Source organism: Rhinopithecus bieti, unplaced genomic scaffold (genome assembly GCF_001698545.2).
Source record: "Rhinopithecus bieti isolate Rb0 unplaced genomic scaffold, ASM169854v2 scaffold_11944, whole genome shotgun sequence".
In the NCBI taxonomy this organism is placed as follows: Eukaryota; Metazoa; Chordata; class Mammalia; order Primates; family Cercopithecidae; genus Rhinopithecus; species Rhinopithecus bieti.
This window is the reverse complement of record NW_016807378.1, coordinates 931,999-948,156: the sequence shown is the minus strand read 5'-3', so window position 1 is coordinate 948,156 and position 16,158 is coordinate 931,999. Positions and strand designations below refer to the sequence as shown.

At 43.2% G+C, this 16,158-nt stretch overlaps 1 protein-coding gene across 4 annotated transcripts in view; it reads left to right on the top strand.

Moving 5' to 3' along the window:
* INSC (INSC spindle orientation adaptor protein) overlaps positions 1 to 16,158 on the top strand; it is a 135,071-nt gene that overhangs the window by 29,750 nt on the left and 89,163 nt on the right. For all 4 annotated transcript variants that reach the window (XM_017881613.1, XM_017881616.1, XM_017881614.1 and 1 more), the window contains exon 2: positions 6,591 to 6,691. In XM_017881613.1, coding sequence (XP_017737102.1) covers positions 6,591 to 6,691 — 101 coding nt within the window. The remainder of the gene's footprint in view (positions 1 to 6,590; positions 6,692 to 16,158) is intronic.

Sequence of the window (16,158 nt, the reverse complement as noted above, 5' to 3'; positions counted from 1 at the left end):
CCCTTTCCTTCCTCTGCTTTTTCTACATTATTCTTTCAAGTTTCAGTATTGGAGTGATGCCCTGAGAAACTTCCCATGGCCCCCTTCTCACCACCTTCCATTCTGACCTCGTACTGCTTGAAACTTGCTTGCCCCACTTCGGGGGAGGGTGACATTCCCTTGATTACCTGTCATTGCAGTTTTTGCACAGCATTGTGACTGCCCACTGATCTGTCTGTCTGTCCTATGGGAGAACTTGATGAACACAGAGCTGGGGGTGGGGAGGGAGGCTGCCCGACTGGGTACAACCAGACAGTGAGGACTGCAAGAACTCAGGAGGGACAAGCAGCTTCGTCTCAGTGGATGTTAGGATGCAGAGCGCTTTCAACGCACAGTGCGTATGGTATGCAAAGGCTTCTCCTCCCAACCCTGAGTATTCATCTCACTGAATACTCATCATGGCATGGTGAAATAGTTACCACTGTCTCCAGTTTATCTATGAGGAAGCTGAGTTTCCTTCCACAAGAACTCACCCAGTCAGTGAGCAAGTGTCTATTGATTATTACGCACCAGACTATGTCAGGCACAGGGGGTATGGCAGTGAGTGGCACATTCCTTTAGTTCCTGCTCTTACCTTCAGGGGAGAAAGACATTAAGCTCTTATTAAGCCCCTAATGTTACAGTTAATTATTTAATTACAATTGTGATAAAGTCTGTAGAGGAAAAATACTGAGAGGACTAAGGAATCTTATAATGAAGGACGTGACTGAATCCATGGGTCAGGGAAGGCTGCCCTGAGGAAGTGGCATTTGTTCTGAGCTCTGAATGATAGGAATAACTTGGTGAGAGGAGACAGAGGAGAGGTTGTTGGGGTCAGAGGAAGGAGTACCTTGAAGGTGCTTGGCAGGGGGAGGCGTGGCTTGCTGCAAGAATGAACAGCAGCCAGAGTGGCTGCAAGGCTGAAGGACAAGAAGGGTGGTTAGACAGGGACAAGATCCATGTGAGGCAAGTAGGCCATGGCACGGTTTGGTCTTAGTAGCAACAGGAAACCATTGAAGGATTTTTAAACAGTAGGTTGATGTGATTAGATTTGTGCCTGAGACCACCCTGTTGGTTGTGTGGAGAACAGTTTAGAGAGAGGCATGTCTGGAAAGGGGCAAGTGAGGAAAGGAAGCCCTTGCAGAGGTCCAAGTGAGAGATGCCAATACCTTTGGCCAGGGAGGTGGTCATGAGATGAAAAAAATATGATGAGGGAAAGGGATGTATCAAGGATAATTCTCAGGCAAGACATCCAGATCTAGCCTCTGGGCTCTAAATTCTGTGCATTTTGCACAGGCCGGGGAAGGCAAATTGAAAAAAAAAGCCTATATTGTAGCCCCATTTTAAGGTGTAATCTGCATACAAGGTACAGGGGAACTTGATTCTTCTGCAGGTACCACGAAGCCTCAGAAAAAAGTCTCCTTTCAGTCTCAAGCTCCTAGTCTGTGCACTTGATTGGTGAATCCTAGGTCATGTGCTTCTGCTCTGTGTGCCTGATTGGTGAATCCTAGGTCACATGCTTCTGCTCTGTGTACCTGATTGGTGGCACCTAAGTTATGTGTTTTATCCTTGCTGCAAAGGATTCTGCCAAACAAGGGTCTGGCTTTTTAGGTTTCTATGTTGGGAGGCAGGTTTCCCCTATACTAAGACTCTTAAGCAAAGGGATATTTCTCAAATGTAGGAAATGGGTTCATACGTTAGAGGCCAGAAAGAAAGATAAATGTTTACACATGGATTATCTTGGTGCTCACAACAATCTTGTGAGGTTGTCTATTTTTGCCCCGTTTTACAGATGGGAAACAAATATGGAAATTCTGGAAGAGCCCTTATTTCTTCCCCAGTAAAGCAGTACTCTCTAAGGGCCTTTTCAGCTCCAAATGGTAGAGATTCATAATGATGGGCTGACAGGACATCTCTGTTGCTTCCAGTTCTTGCACTTTCTGGTCTTTGAGAAAGAGCCATATTTGCCTGGTGCTGTCTAACTCCTCTTCGACTTCCCAGCAACCTCCTCCCTGTTCCTAGAGCTGCCGCCAAATCTTAACTACTTTCCACAATACTTACTCTCCCCTGTCCCTTTCATGTTGACAGCACTAATATTGACAGCCCTAATGGGATTGCAGATTAAGCAATCCCAGACATGTTTGGAGCTGTACCTGGATCAGCCCTTTAGACAATGGCAGAAACCACCTTTGCTCCTGATTTTAATTGAATAATTTACTGTAAATAGCTTCCATTTCCTCCACAAACCGTGTGTCATTAGCCAAATGGAGGTGAGCAAAGGCTGCGTCTAATTGGATGTGGGCGCAGAAATGAGCTGTGCAGATGGAGCTGTTGTCACAGCAAGCATTGAATTAAATCAGAGACACTTAAGACTTCAAGTCTTTCTTGTAAACTAGCCACTTCTGGTGGGAGCTACATAGCCCAGATCCCTGAAGAAACAAGGCTGCAGGATCCATGGTGGGATTTTCAGTGAATTAGGAAAGGCCCTGGGACAGGTGATGGAGGGATTTCCTCTTTCCTGCTCACTCCTACATGTGTCCTTTTCACCTCTCTTCCTGGGAAAAGCAGCAACTCTGCTCTGAGATATATTTCTTAACTCTTCCTTCCAACAGGAAGGGTACTTCTTCTTGGAGGCTGCTATATGCCAAGCACAATATTGGGGACTTTTGCAAGTAATCTCATTTAATCCTCATGATGCTCCTGGGAAGTAGGTATAATTGAGGAAACCACATGTTCAGTGGGTTGGCAGTTTTCCCAAGGTTATGTACTTATCAGGTCAGGATTTGTACAAGTCAGGATTTGAATCTATCAGATTCCAAAGTTCATGTTCTTTTTGCAACACCAGTGAGGACACAGAGCCCAGGACCAAGGGCTTGTCTTGAACTCAGTTTTGGTTTCCTAACATTCTGTGTAACTTTGGAAGGAGTTTATTCTTCAAGTCTGCTCAACAGGATGAGTCTGACTTAGGGCTGTGGCAGTGAGTGGGTGCAAGGGCTTCAGACTGAAGATGGAACTTTGCAGTAGGAGCTTCCCTGAGGATAGCATGCTTTAAACAGGTCTATTTGAAGCTTTAACTGGAACTATGATCTCCCATCCCCCGATCCCTTTAGGGCCTATCTCTGTCCATATGACTTTCACAAAAGTGACAATAAATGAGGAACAAAAGAGAAATGTCTCCTTCTCCTTCCATATGACTGCAGTGTTTGCTTTTCTTCTTGAGGGCTGTGTCACTGAGGGCTGGCACTAGATGAAGCTGGAAGAGTCACAGTACGGGAAGTGGGAGCAGTAGGCGGTGCTGGTGAGAGGGAAGAGTGCTGGGATCTCTGAGAAGTGCCTCTGGGGTTGGGTGTTGCCATTCAGGAATGGAGTCAGGCTGTCTGTTAGCAAAGGCTGAACACAGGCTCTTATCTTCATCTGCTCCAGCACCTCCCCTTCAATCATCAAACCTGGATTCTAGTCCTCTGCCACCTACTAACCTGTGCTTCTCACTGAATTTAAGAGTTCTCATCTGTAACAGAGGATGATGATAGCATTAAATGAACTAATACTATATGAAGCATTTAGAACAGTGCCTGGCACATAAGACATGCTCAGTAAATATTAGTTATAGTTATTATTGTTATAGATACTTCATAAACATCAGCTGGGTTAAACAAGTATTTCCTATCTCGCCTTTCAGATATTCTTCCTCATCCTTAGTGAAAATGAGCTGTGATTCCTCTGAGACCTAATCTGATTGGGTCAGGACTGTGCCTAATCCCACATTCAGCAAGATTTGGCTTTAGACATTAAGGAATCTTGTCCTTTGGGGGCAAAGAGGCAGCCAATAATGACACAGTCTGTGAATAGGGCAGTGATGCATATGTAATCAGATGTCCTTAAGGTGCCTCCCCAGCCTCTGGGAACACAAGAGATCACATGAAGGAAGGTTTTGTGAGCTGGCAGGCTCCCCCTGCATACCTGCTGGGAAGTCATGAGTAAAAAGGATGAATGATGGCACCTCACTGGGATGCTTTAAAAAAATCGAGATATATTAGGCTTATTGCAGTTCCCTCAGCTAACAGCCCAGAGGCTCCTGAAGGAAAAGAAGTTGATTGTTTTGGCTTGTTGCTGCTGTGTTCTAGCTGGCTTCTTGTGCTCACTGCTTCTTTCTGAAGGCTTCACAGGTCGGTGATCCAGAATTGGCTATAGAATTTACGATCACAGAGCTGTATTTCTGGAATCTGCCTCTTAGGAATTCAGAACACTTTCTTGCATTCAGGCTTCTGCTCATGACAACTCTTTTTTTTCTCTGGGTCCCTCAGAAATGACTTGAATCAGAGTCAGAGGTTCCTCTAATACTCTGTGGTATGTATGCTTCACCTCATCCTACAGTTTCCTCTTGATTCAAACTTCAAAGGGTCCTGGAATTTTCTCAGTATTTCCTTGTCTCCTCTCCTACCTTAGGCTCTAATCCCCACTTCAACATATTTACTTTGTCTCTTTTCTTCTCAGTGATGAAGATGTGGAAGTAAAACAAAATCTACTTGCTCACTGCCATCTAATCACATCTTAACTTTTACCCTGAGAAGTTGGTATTTTCCTTTTTTGTACTTTAGTCAAACGTATCAAAAGGGAGCAAACGTCTCATTTTATTGTTTCTAGTTTTTCTTTTGTGCCATCCCTTTCAGCCTATTGGCTCACTAAATTCCAAAAATATACCTTCTCAATAATGATAATAATGATGGAAATAACGATGGTGATAACATATGCTAATGAACGCTCACTGAGCCTCTCGCTGTGCTGGGTGAGTTACCTGCTGTATCTCATTTTCTACATCTCTCTTAGCATAGGTGACCAGAGAGCTGAGCACATAGCAGACTTATAGGACATAACGATAATAATAGCTAACTATTTATTTAGCTCTTACGTTGGCCATATACTTCCACATTCCTAATCTCATGTCATCATTATAATAGCTCTTTAAAATAGATATTATTATCCTCAGTTACAGATGAAGAGATGGGGCTCAACATCAATGTATTAAAAATTTATCCCACTCATTCTTTCAACAGAGGTATAGAGTGCAGGCTAAGTGCCTGGCCCTTGGCTCAGTGCCAGAAACACATGTGGTGTCTACCCTCAGGAAGCTCACAGTCTAATGAGCTCCACAGACAGAGAAACAGGCAACGGCAGGAGGTCTCTGGAATTATCTAGTACCCTAGTTTATTCTGGGTTCCTGCCTCCCCATACTTTTCAGACTGACCATTTTCTTCTTTCTTCCCAGCATTATGATGAGTGCTTCGTGTTCACCCACATCACTGTTAAAGTGCTCCTCCTCCATTCTTTTCTATAGGGCTCCTGTGTAATCACAGAGTAAGACTCTTCTGTTGATGTGCCCAGGCAAAGGTGACAGAATCTGCATATTCCTCAGGGAGGGCTTACTCATGGGCTTGGAGGAGTTGGCAGAGAGAGAGAAATGAAAAAAAGAGATTGTGTACAAAAAGGCCTCCAGGAGCACAGCAGGGACAAGGCAAGGGAGAAAAATACAAACAGGTGGGTAGTTGGTTTGGGTTCAAATGTGAGGCACAGGAAAGCCAGCTGCATCCTCGGTGCTGGGATTGGGAGTTCCTGGAACCTGGATTACTTTTATTCATTAGGATGCTTTTGGGTGTGTAGAACAAAAACCCTCACTCAGACTGACTTAAACGACAAGAGCTTTTATTTTCTTAGATAATAGGAAGCCTAGAGCTGGGCCAGACTCCAGCATTAGTTGATTCAGTGGTTTAGTGATCAAGGACCCAGTATATTTTTCTTGGAGTGTGCTAACTTTGTTCTCCAGCTAGTGCTGCTCTTGATTGCAAAATGGTCTCTAGCAGCAATGAAGTGGATATGCTCCCTTGTTCAAGTCCAACAGGAGAGATACTGTCTCATCTTGCAGCTCTCTGTTGGGAGAAAGAACACTTTTCCTAGAAGCAGTCCTGTCGTGGCTCATTGGCCAAATTGAGTCACATGCCTATTTCTGAACCTATCACTGGCAATTTGGGTGCAGTTGCATCATCCAAAGTGGAATGGATTTGGGAAAGCAACCACTATGCCAGTAACAGGGTCACATTTTCCAGGACAGACTTAAGCATAATCACAGTGAATAACCCGTTCTACAGTGGTAATAGCCAGGGAATTAGAATGTAGAATTGCCAGTTTTAGCAAGTAATACAGGATGCCCAGTTAAATGTGAATCTCAGATAAACCATAGATACTTTTTTAGTACAAGTATGTCCTATGCAGTACTTACGGGCTGTGTGTTCCAATATTTGATACATACCAAAATAAGTCAGGCAAATATTTGAAATTGGAATAAGAAAATATTTTAGAGATATAAAGTGGACTAGGGACTTAGAAACAAGATCAAATCTGGGTTCTGCCTTACTTGTGTGAGGATAGTGGAGTGAAAACTGGTTCAAAAGAAGAATAGGGCTAGGAGGCCTTACCTCTTTGCCTGCTTTGGTTCCCTGTGGCCTGGGAATGGGAGAGACAGTGAGTGTGCCTCCTCTCTTAGGGCCTTGTTGTGCCATCCTGCCCTCTATTTTCAGGGTCACGACCGCTGCGAGCAGGCCTTGCTGCAGATTGGGATCAACATGATGGCGCTGCCTGGAGGTCGCCACCTGGACTCTATCACCCTGCCGGGTCAGCGGTAAGTCCTACAGCTGTCACTGCAGGCCAGGCCTACCCCATCTGAACCTTGACTGAGGTCCAGTTCCAGCATCCTGAGTCTGCAGGTGACCCCATCTTCCCATGCAATTTTCTGGGGAGGAAGCCGAGGATAACGTATTGGGGATGCCATGTTCACTCAGCAAATATCAATGGAACTGGACCCTGGGACACTGAAGAATCAGGCACATCCCAGCCTCTAATGAGCTGAAGTCTAATGCTGAGGCTGACCATGAAACAAAGAATCGAGTGGGTGTGGTAGTAAGATAGGGGACTCCAGAGGAGGCTCCTGATCCTACCTGGCTAGGGGGCTGTAGCCCCTGGGGGTCCTTGGCGTTAGTGGAGGCCCCCTCTGAGGCTTTTGGAAGGTGTCATTCTACCCTTGGATGTCTTTTCTTTTGCCCAGAGCACCAAGGAGATAACGGAGCATAGAGCTGATCCTTGGGAAGTACTTGTTGTGCTGAGTTGGGCAATGAGGGAGGGTGGGAAAGGCACATACTGAGAAGAAGGTGAAGCCCGGATAATGAGGGGAGAGGGCTTGAGAACATCCTGTCTGAAGAAGGAGACATTTGGGGCCACCAGAAGTGCCTGCACACAGCTGGAAGATGTGGCAAGGCAGGTTCTGGTTTAATGTGACTGGTCCTGGAGCCTGAACCTGAACCAGTGTTAGAAGCGCCAGGGTGCTAGATCTTTCCTGCCCAACTGTCCCCGTTTGCCAGGTCCTGTACTGAGTCCTGTGGCCCTGGAAATTCCTGGCAAACCTGGAAAGTGGGTCACTGTAATGTAGGTTTGATCTATAGAGGAACTCAGCAACCTCAGAGTGCTTGGGGATTCCACTTAGCCTTATTTATTCATTTATTTATTTTGCTGAGACATTTTGATGGGATTATTTTGAGGCAACACAATCCAAGTAGATTTTGTAAAACTATTAAGCCATCGTTTTATTTTGTAATGTTTTGTGTTACATATTCCGTGTATCACTGACATTTTACCTTTATCCTTAACCCTCCGTCTGAATTACTTGGGATTTCATCTTACTATGTCATTGCTTTCAATATTGTTTGTTTGGTTATTTTTTTTTGGAGTATGTGTTGCTTTTAAAATCAGAAAAAATTATTATTTGTTAAAAGTCTACTGGAACTGGTTTAGCCTCTGTGTGCACACCAGTCTGCTCCCACTAAGCTATCATTATAAAGAGGTTTTAGGATGTGATATACAATTCATGCATATTCCTGAGGACTCAGAGCATGGTTAGAAATGCCACTCAGAATTTCCTCTGCAGCTGGAAGCCAAGAATAAGACATCATATGGGGGTCCAATTATCTTTGCACACAGCACCTCTAAGGTGGAACTCAGAGATGATGAGATACAGACCTGTCAGGACGTATGTGGTTTCTTCAAGATGGGGCCTGCCTTAGCCTGGAATGGCTGATGGCCTTTCATGAGATGGGGAAGTGGGGTCAGCTTTGGACACATGACTGCCTGGCTTCAATGCTGAGCTATACTTCTCACTAGCTCTGTGGTCTGTGCAAGTTCCTGAACCCTATCATCTTTCTCTCACTTTTCTCATGTAGAAATGGAAGTAATAATAGCACCTTCTTCATAGAGTGAATGTAAGGATTAAATAAATCTATATATGCAAAGTGTGTGTCACACATTGAGAGCTACATACGCAAAGTCATTACTTATTGAGTGCCTGTTGCTGTGTGTTGGAGCTCTTCACGTAGGTGATATGGGGAAATTCTTCCAGAAATCCCTCTCCTGACCCCTAACCCTCAGCAAGTGACCTGAGTGAGAAAAAGAAATCATAGACAGACACTCTCAACAGTCTAATATTTTAAACCAGGAAAAAGTGAAACTACCCTGGTTGAAGTGAAGCCTGAGTCTCCCCTGTCCAGAGACTAAGTTGGGAACTGTGTAGCCAGGTGGATAGCAGCAGCTCTGGCTACAGGGCTTTGGGATCCCTCCAAACACCCCCTTGCAGTCCTGGTATGGTCAGATCTGAACCTGTGCTGAGATTCAGGAAGCCATCATCATAGGGACATTTAGGACAGTGGTTAGGAGTGCAAACGCTCCAGCTTGGTTCTTGGTTCTGCTACATAGTAGTCATAACTTTGGGCTTTAGTTTCTTCATCTATGAGATGAGGATAATTTATACATGCGTCATTGGGTTTTAGGAGCATTTAAAATTATGTGTATGAAGCCCCTGCCTGGAGCATAGGACCTGCTTAATCAACGCTAATTTCTCCTGCTTCCCATGAGGAATAGGTGTTCTGAGTAGAGAATGAGGTGCAAAGATCAGATCTTGGGCCATTTTAGGCCCCTGAGAACCACTGACCTATCTCTCCCTCTCTCTCTCCCACTTCCAACCTCTTCAGAAGTTTTAAGGTCACAGGAAATTAAATTACATACAAATGATTTAGGAATCAAATTATTAGGAGGCAAGGCATGATTTCTAACTGATCTTGCACAGCAAATCCATTGGGAGGAAGACCCCAGACTGACTTAACATCAGGAGTTATGGCTGGCCATAGAAGATGTATCTTGTGAAATCTTTTTTTTTTTTTTTTTCAATGTCTTCATCCTTACAGTTCTGATAGGGTGGGATGAGCAACAGAGAGAGGGTGGTATTTCCTTTAATATGTTCACAGCCTAGCATTGCCAGGCCTAGCCAGAACACTGGGGGAATAGAATCACTGGACCTAGCAATCTGTTAATTATGTGTGTTCTAGGGGCCTATGCATGGTCCACATTCACAGAGAAGGCACATATGTAATTACAGGATGTCAGAAGTGTTAATTTGCCTATGATGCAATCTGAAGCAGCATAATAGGCAGACAGTAGCAGTCACGTCTTTTTTTCTCCTGTTCCAAGTTGCAGAGTCCTCTCTTGTGGGGAATAACATCATGGTTATTGTCTCCAGATAAATAATTCATGCTGGATAATTGACTTCTTTCTGTTGTGTTCCACTGAAACTGAATTTTATTTTGCAGTGCCATTGTTCACCTCAGTGCACAAAAATAAACAAGTACTGCCATGTTGCATGGAAGCATCCAGCAGCCTGGGTAAATCATATGGGTGAGGCTATTGGTATTTGAGACCATTGTGAGTAAATAGCAGCACAAAAGGCTGTTCTAGATGTGGATTCCTAGGAGAGAGTAGAGGTCAGGAGCAACAGCCTCCTAGCCCAGGGGTTAGGATCCGTTGCTGAACTGGCATGAGTGACAGGAAGTGGTCTGACAGGGTGTGGTGGTTCTCAGCTCTGTATCTGAGTCTCCTGGGATGCTTTCATATTTAAAAACAATAAAATAAGCAAAAGAACAAGACACTACTCTTGGAATCTCTTTTTTCTTATTATTTAATATAGGTTTTTTATTATTTTAATACAGTTTCAATGTAATCAGACAGTAACAATGTCTAGCTCTGTCTTCATTTAGCATGTATCTGTAAACATGCTCCTTAAAACATACCTAAACACACACCAAAAAAATAAAAAATTAAAGATGTCTTTATAAAATTTTCACAAGTTATGCATTTTGAACAACAGTTAACAGGATAAGCTCAAGATAACAGTTGCCAGTGATTTTTATCCCTAGGAAGTAATAAATCAACCAGGCTAGGAGTTTTCAAAAGTAAACATAAACTCCTTTGTACTAGCTAATCCTTACCACTTAGCATCACCTGTCCTTCAGTTGGTCCTATGCTTGAGGCATCAGAGTGAAGACCAGGAAACTAGTATTCAAATCACAATTATTTTAAAGTTTACAATGCACAATTTCCTAACAGTGATATGATAGAAAGAGTATGAATTCTGGAGTCAGACAATCCTAGTTTTGCAACTTACTTGCTATGTGGCCTAGGACAAGTATTTAACTTTTGGATCTTCAGTTTTCCAATATATAGAAAGTGGAAGAAAAAAGATTGAAGTATGCAAAGTGCCTAGTGTACCGTCTAGCATCCAGCAGCTACTTAATAAGTAAATATTTCGTTCTTCACAGGTAGTATTAATTAATTCATGTTTACATAGTTACTTGCCACTAAAATAAATAATGTAGAAAACTCCTAAGGGTCTTATAAGTTAAGATGGAAATAAATCGGAAGCTTGCATAAACAGATTAAAACATGGATTCACAAGAAGAGGAAATAACAGTAATAGATTAGAAAGCAGGTAGACCCAGCCATGGGAAAGAAAACTTAAATACTACTCAGCAATATCTCCAGGATACCATCAGAACTATTTTGATCACCCCATAGGGGTAGACATGGATACCCACTCCTACGTGGCAAATCGAGCCAATTGAAATATAGCTATGCCCAAATTGAAATGTGCTGCAGTTAAAAAAACAAACAAACAAACAAACAAAAAACTGGTTATCAAAAACTTGGTATGAAAAAATACACAAAATTTCTCATTAAACATGTTTAGATTTATGACATATTGAAATAATATTTGGATTTATTGTTTTGAAGAAAACATTGTTAGATTTAACTTCATTTCCCTCTTTTTACTTTCTTTATGGTGGTTACCAGAAATTTTAAGTTTACGTAAGTGGTTTGCATTATAATTTCCACTGGACAGCACTGATGTGAGGTCCTAATTTAACTTGAGAGTCCTCATTCTTAGGCTCCCATATTCTTCCCTCCCACTCTTCCATTCTTTAGCAAAGACCTAGCACTACAGAAACAACAATTTTCACTCATATCCCAATATCCTGGACATAACACATGGATGATTTGCCACAAATAGGCTTTAAATGATTTATAAAATATATAGGAATGAATAAATGGATAAGTAATTCCCAAGGGAAAATGTCCCTCAAGGACAATATTCACATAGGCAAGACTCTGTGGTACTTTCTAACACACTTTAAAAGGAATATTATTTTAATATGCACTATCCATTCGTGACACTCAAGACAAGTGAAGGTTAGCTATCTACTAGAAAAAATAAAATTTTAAACTTGAGGTGTTTATTCATATGTGGGGCTAAGTGGTTGAAACCATGTAGACCTTGGAATCAGACTTGAGTTCAAATCCCAGTTCACCTCCTACCAGCTCTGTGACCTGAGTGACTGTTTAAGCTGTCTATGCACCTGTGTTTTCTTCAACATAGTGTCAGTGACAGCTGCTTTAAAAGGTAGTAGAAGTGCTTGAATCCAGCAGGGAAGGTCTCTGTAGAGCCTCAGGGTGCTTTGCAGTACACAAGCCTCACTTTCCCAGTTCACAGAAATCAGTGGTCCCCACCCCTGGTCCTCAGCCTGTTAGGAACCGGGCCCCCGCACAGCAGGAGGTGAGTGGCCAGCAAGAGCAAGCATTACTGCCTGAGCTCCGTCTCCTGTCAGATCAGAGGTGGCAGCAGATTCTCATACGAGCACGAACCCTACTGTGAACTGCTCGCATGAGGGATTTAGGTTGCATGTTCCTTATGGGAATGTAATACCCACCACCCACAGCCTCCCTGCATGGAAAAATTGTCTTCCACTAAGCCAGTCCCTGGTGCCAAAGGTCCCTGGTGCCGACGAGGGTAGGGACTGCTGGTGTAAATAACAGTAATAATCTCTCTCCCACCCCCCAGGTAGTGAAAACGATGCAGTCTCTGGTCTGAGTACCTCCCTGGGGGGTGGTCAAAGATTTATTTGTGGCAGTGAAGGGGCCAGAGGTGAGCTTCCTGGATAGCAGGAGACTGTGGCTGCTATGTCCCTAGCTGGTCTTCATTTGCTCCTCTGGCCTCCCATCTTTCCATCTGGGATGCTGATCTTCTTGTTGGTTCTGGGCATGGTGGTGGTGCTGCTGGAATATAGCCATGGTGGTCAGCGTGTTGGACCCAGGCTTCACACTCCCAGGGTTGTGCCCTCCACCATCACAACCTGGCCTTCATATTCTGCCAGGATCCAGATGACCCAGTTCTTTGGTTTAACTTTCTTTATGGGAAGGCTCCTGGGGTGTAAGCTGGAGGCCAGGGTCCACACAGGGCTGGGTTCAAATGTCTCCTTCCTTCCCCACTTCCTTCTATAGCTTATCTAGCACACAAATCATCTATGGCATTTAGAATTTTTCTCTCTGAATCCCCACCAGTGAAGAGTCAAAGTGATTAATAGGCTGTCCTTTGCAAACCCCCACAACAAAGTTGGCTTACGGTTTCAAGTACTTGTTATGGGCTGGGTACTCCGCACAGCTATTAGTCTTCACTATGACCTATGTGTATAATTATTATTATCTATATTTTGCAAACAAGAGGTCATAGGTTGAGTTCTATGGGAAACAGCCTTTGAGGTGGGGTTTAGAGTTCAGCGTGGTTTTTAGTGACCATCTTTGGGATCAATGCCTGTGGAAGGGAGAGGAAGGAAGCACGACTGGGCAGAAGGTGAAGTTGAGCTGCAAAACCTGGCTCAGTGACGTCAACTGATTTCGCAGGGAGCTTTGGAATCGGAGTTGTTGTCCATTGGCCAAAATGTCCAGGGCCTTCATGTCCTACCTTGATCTGTCATTGGAATGCGTTAGAAAATATTTTAAACTGGGAAGCCATTAGGCTGGGGCTGCTCCAATACTTTAAGTTTCTACATAGCAAACTGAAGCCCAGCATCAACAGTAAAATGAAACTAGAAACTGTACTGATCAGAAATCAACTAACCTTTAACTAGGATCTTTCCCCTTTAATCATTACATGCATTTTCTTTGTTCTCCTTTATGTTCAGCCCATAAAAGCTTGCCACCCATGCTGCTTCAGAGGAGCTCTCCAACCTCTTCTGGGCTCTGAGTGCTGCCTGATTCATGAAATGTTTTTTTGCTCAAATAAACTCTGTTAAATTTATTTTGTCTAAAACTTTTAGACATCTTTAGGAAGGATGTGATCTTAGGTGAGGTGGCTCTGAGAACATCTGGAGGGCCTGAAAGCTGAAGGCTGTTGGCTAATGATACTCCCAGCATCTGGGACAATAAATCCTGCCAAAAAGGAGAATCTCAGCAGCATATCACAATGTCTATCTCATGAGAGAACTGAGCCTTGAGGAGGTGAAGTTACTTGCTCAAGAACAGAGCTGATAGGTAGAGAGCTAGGATACGTATTTCTATGTGGTGCTTAAACCTGAGCACTGGGTAGTACTCTAACCAGTCTCTGTCTTTTCCATAAACAAATCATTTACTCATTTATGCAAGTACTTATTTATTCATTAGCTTTCAACAAAGTTCTTCTATAAATATTTATGGAGTGTGGGTCATCTGCTTTGTATGGTGCCGTGTGCTTGAGGACATGTTGGTGACCTAGTTGGACATTGTTTCCTGCCCTCATGGAGCTCAGTCATTATTCACTAACTTCTCTTTTGGCCTGAACAGGCCTGAATTTGTAACAGGCATACAGTTTGGGGCTTTCATCTGTGACCTCTCTCTGTGAGTGAAACACTTTTTCACACGGTTTCTGTTCAGCTTGGAGTATGAGATGAGCCCGGACTGGATGCAGCTGCAGCTTGTGGCAGACAACCTCCTGGTTGCCCATGGCTAGCTGGGGAGATAACCAGCTTCCCTGAGCCAGTGGGGGCCTTTGCAGGCCAGCTTGTCTCCATGCAGATAATGGCTTGCATATGTGTACCTCTGTTCTGTGGCCAGTTTTCTGCTGCTGGGTCATTTTCTATGCCTGTGGTGTGATGTGCAGACTGTAATTGTGAATGGGATAATTGGATATTTTTCTGTTGTTTAAGCTGGAAAGAAGGCCAATCAAAGCTAGACTTGAATTCCATCCTTTCTCCCATTTCCAAAGAGAAATCCACAGAAACACAGGGTGTGACCCTGAGAAGGCAGAGGGACAATGATTCAATAGTTATTTTTAAGAGGAGAGGCTGGATTTATACTTTTGTACAGTGCTGGGAACTGAGATCATAGAGGCATTGGGTATTGTTGCTAGAGTTTCCCCAGAGTTCATCTATGCCGTCCCTTCATTATAAGATGGGGAAATTGAGGCCCATAGAGGGGAATGTAGCTGTCACAATACTCTTCAGGCTGCTTTCCCACCTTTTGGAGTCCTGCCTCGCCTGGGTTGTGTTTCTTAAGCTAATGCTTTAATTCAGCCTTCAGTAAATCTTAGAATCTCTGTGTCCCCATTTCAGTGGAGTTCTCACATAGCAACTATCTGTAATAGAGAAATCAATTTCATTCATTCATTTGAATGAGATTTACTTTGGACTGAGAACTTACTTTGAGCCAAGCCTGGGGTAGGCCAATAATGATTTATGTATATGTCATCTTTTCTGCTCAAGGATAAATGTCCTGAGGGCCTAAGGGCTAAATTCATATTTGGTTCATATTTATGTTCCTGACTATGATTAGAATGCACACAGTAGGATCTCAATAAGTGATTGTTGAGTAAATAAATGTTTAATAGCTGTTTGATAAATGAATGATGAACTCTTGGCTAGGGAGTCTCAGGTGATGGTGAGAAATTAAATTAAATAGATTGGATTGTGTTTTTTTCTCTAAGACACTCTTCTGTCTCCAGCAAGCTGTTCTCATTTTTTCAGTACAAAATTACTGTTTGGAGGGAAAGGGTAAGCCAGAGATTTATCCTGATTAATTTAAATACTCCCTTTGAGTGGGAGCCAAAGATTTAATTGGTTGAAGGAGTTAGAGAGTTGAAGAGACTTTGTTTTCTTCTAATGAAGAATAATTAAGAAGTATTTTTAGTCTTTGCATTTAAGTTCACTGGTAAAAAGTTTGCAATCTCATCATCAAATCCCCTGCAGGAGAGCACAGTGCAGTGGGGAGCATGGATTAGGAGCCAGGGACCAGCCTTCCACTAATATTCTGTATGTTCTTTGACAATTTTCTCTCTCCCTGAGCCTTAGTTTCTTCATCTGAGGATGAGGAGGTAGATCGCCAGGGACCCTTCCAGCTTTAACATTCTAAGTCTATGAGTGAGTTTTGAATGCTTTTGTCCCTTTTTTGGACAAAAATAACCCATGTTAGTGCCACAGGGATAGGAAAACAAACCCATTGCTAAAACAAGTTCTCATTCTTTCCTGTGAAATGTGCAAAGGGGTCTAGTGTTTGCCTTGTGGCTGAGAGGGACATTTCAAGTCATAGTAGTTTGGAAGTCCTCCTCACATCTGAGAATGTGCCCTCTTCAGGTTTCATAGAAGCCCCTTGGTATATCCAGGAGAAGTATTCTATTGTGGGGTTGTGGAGTGGCCTAGGGTGCCCTGCCTTGATGGAATATAATACAGATAAACCCATGGATCCTAGCATTCTAATATTCTGCAAAACTTGAGCCAGTCATTTTCAAGTTTACGTCCACCCCTCTGGCTCCAGTTAGCAACCTGCCCTTTTCCCAACACATGAGTCCATGGTTCTACTTCTTTGCACATGGTGTTTCTTCCGTCTGAAACTCTATCCTCTTCCAATACTAACTCTTTTCCTGGGAAATTTGAGGGCATCATTTAAAGACTAGCCTGGAAAACCTAC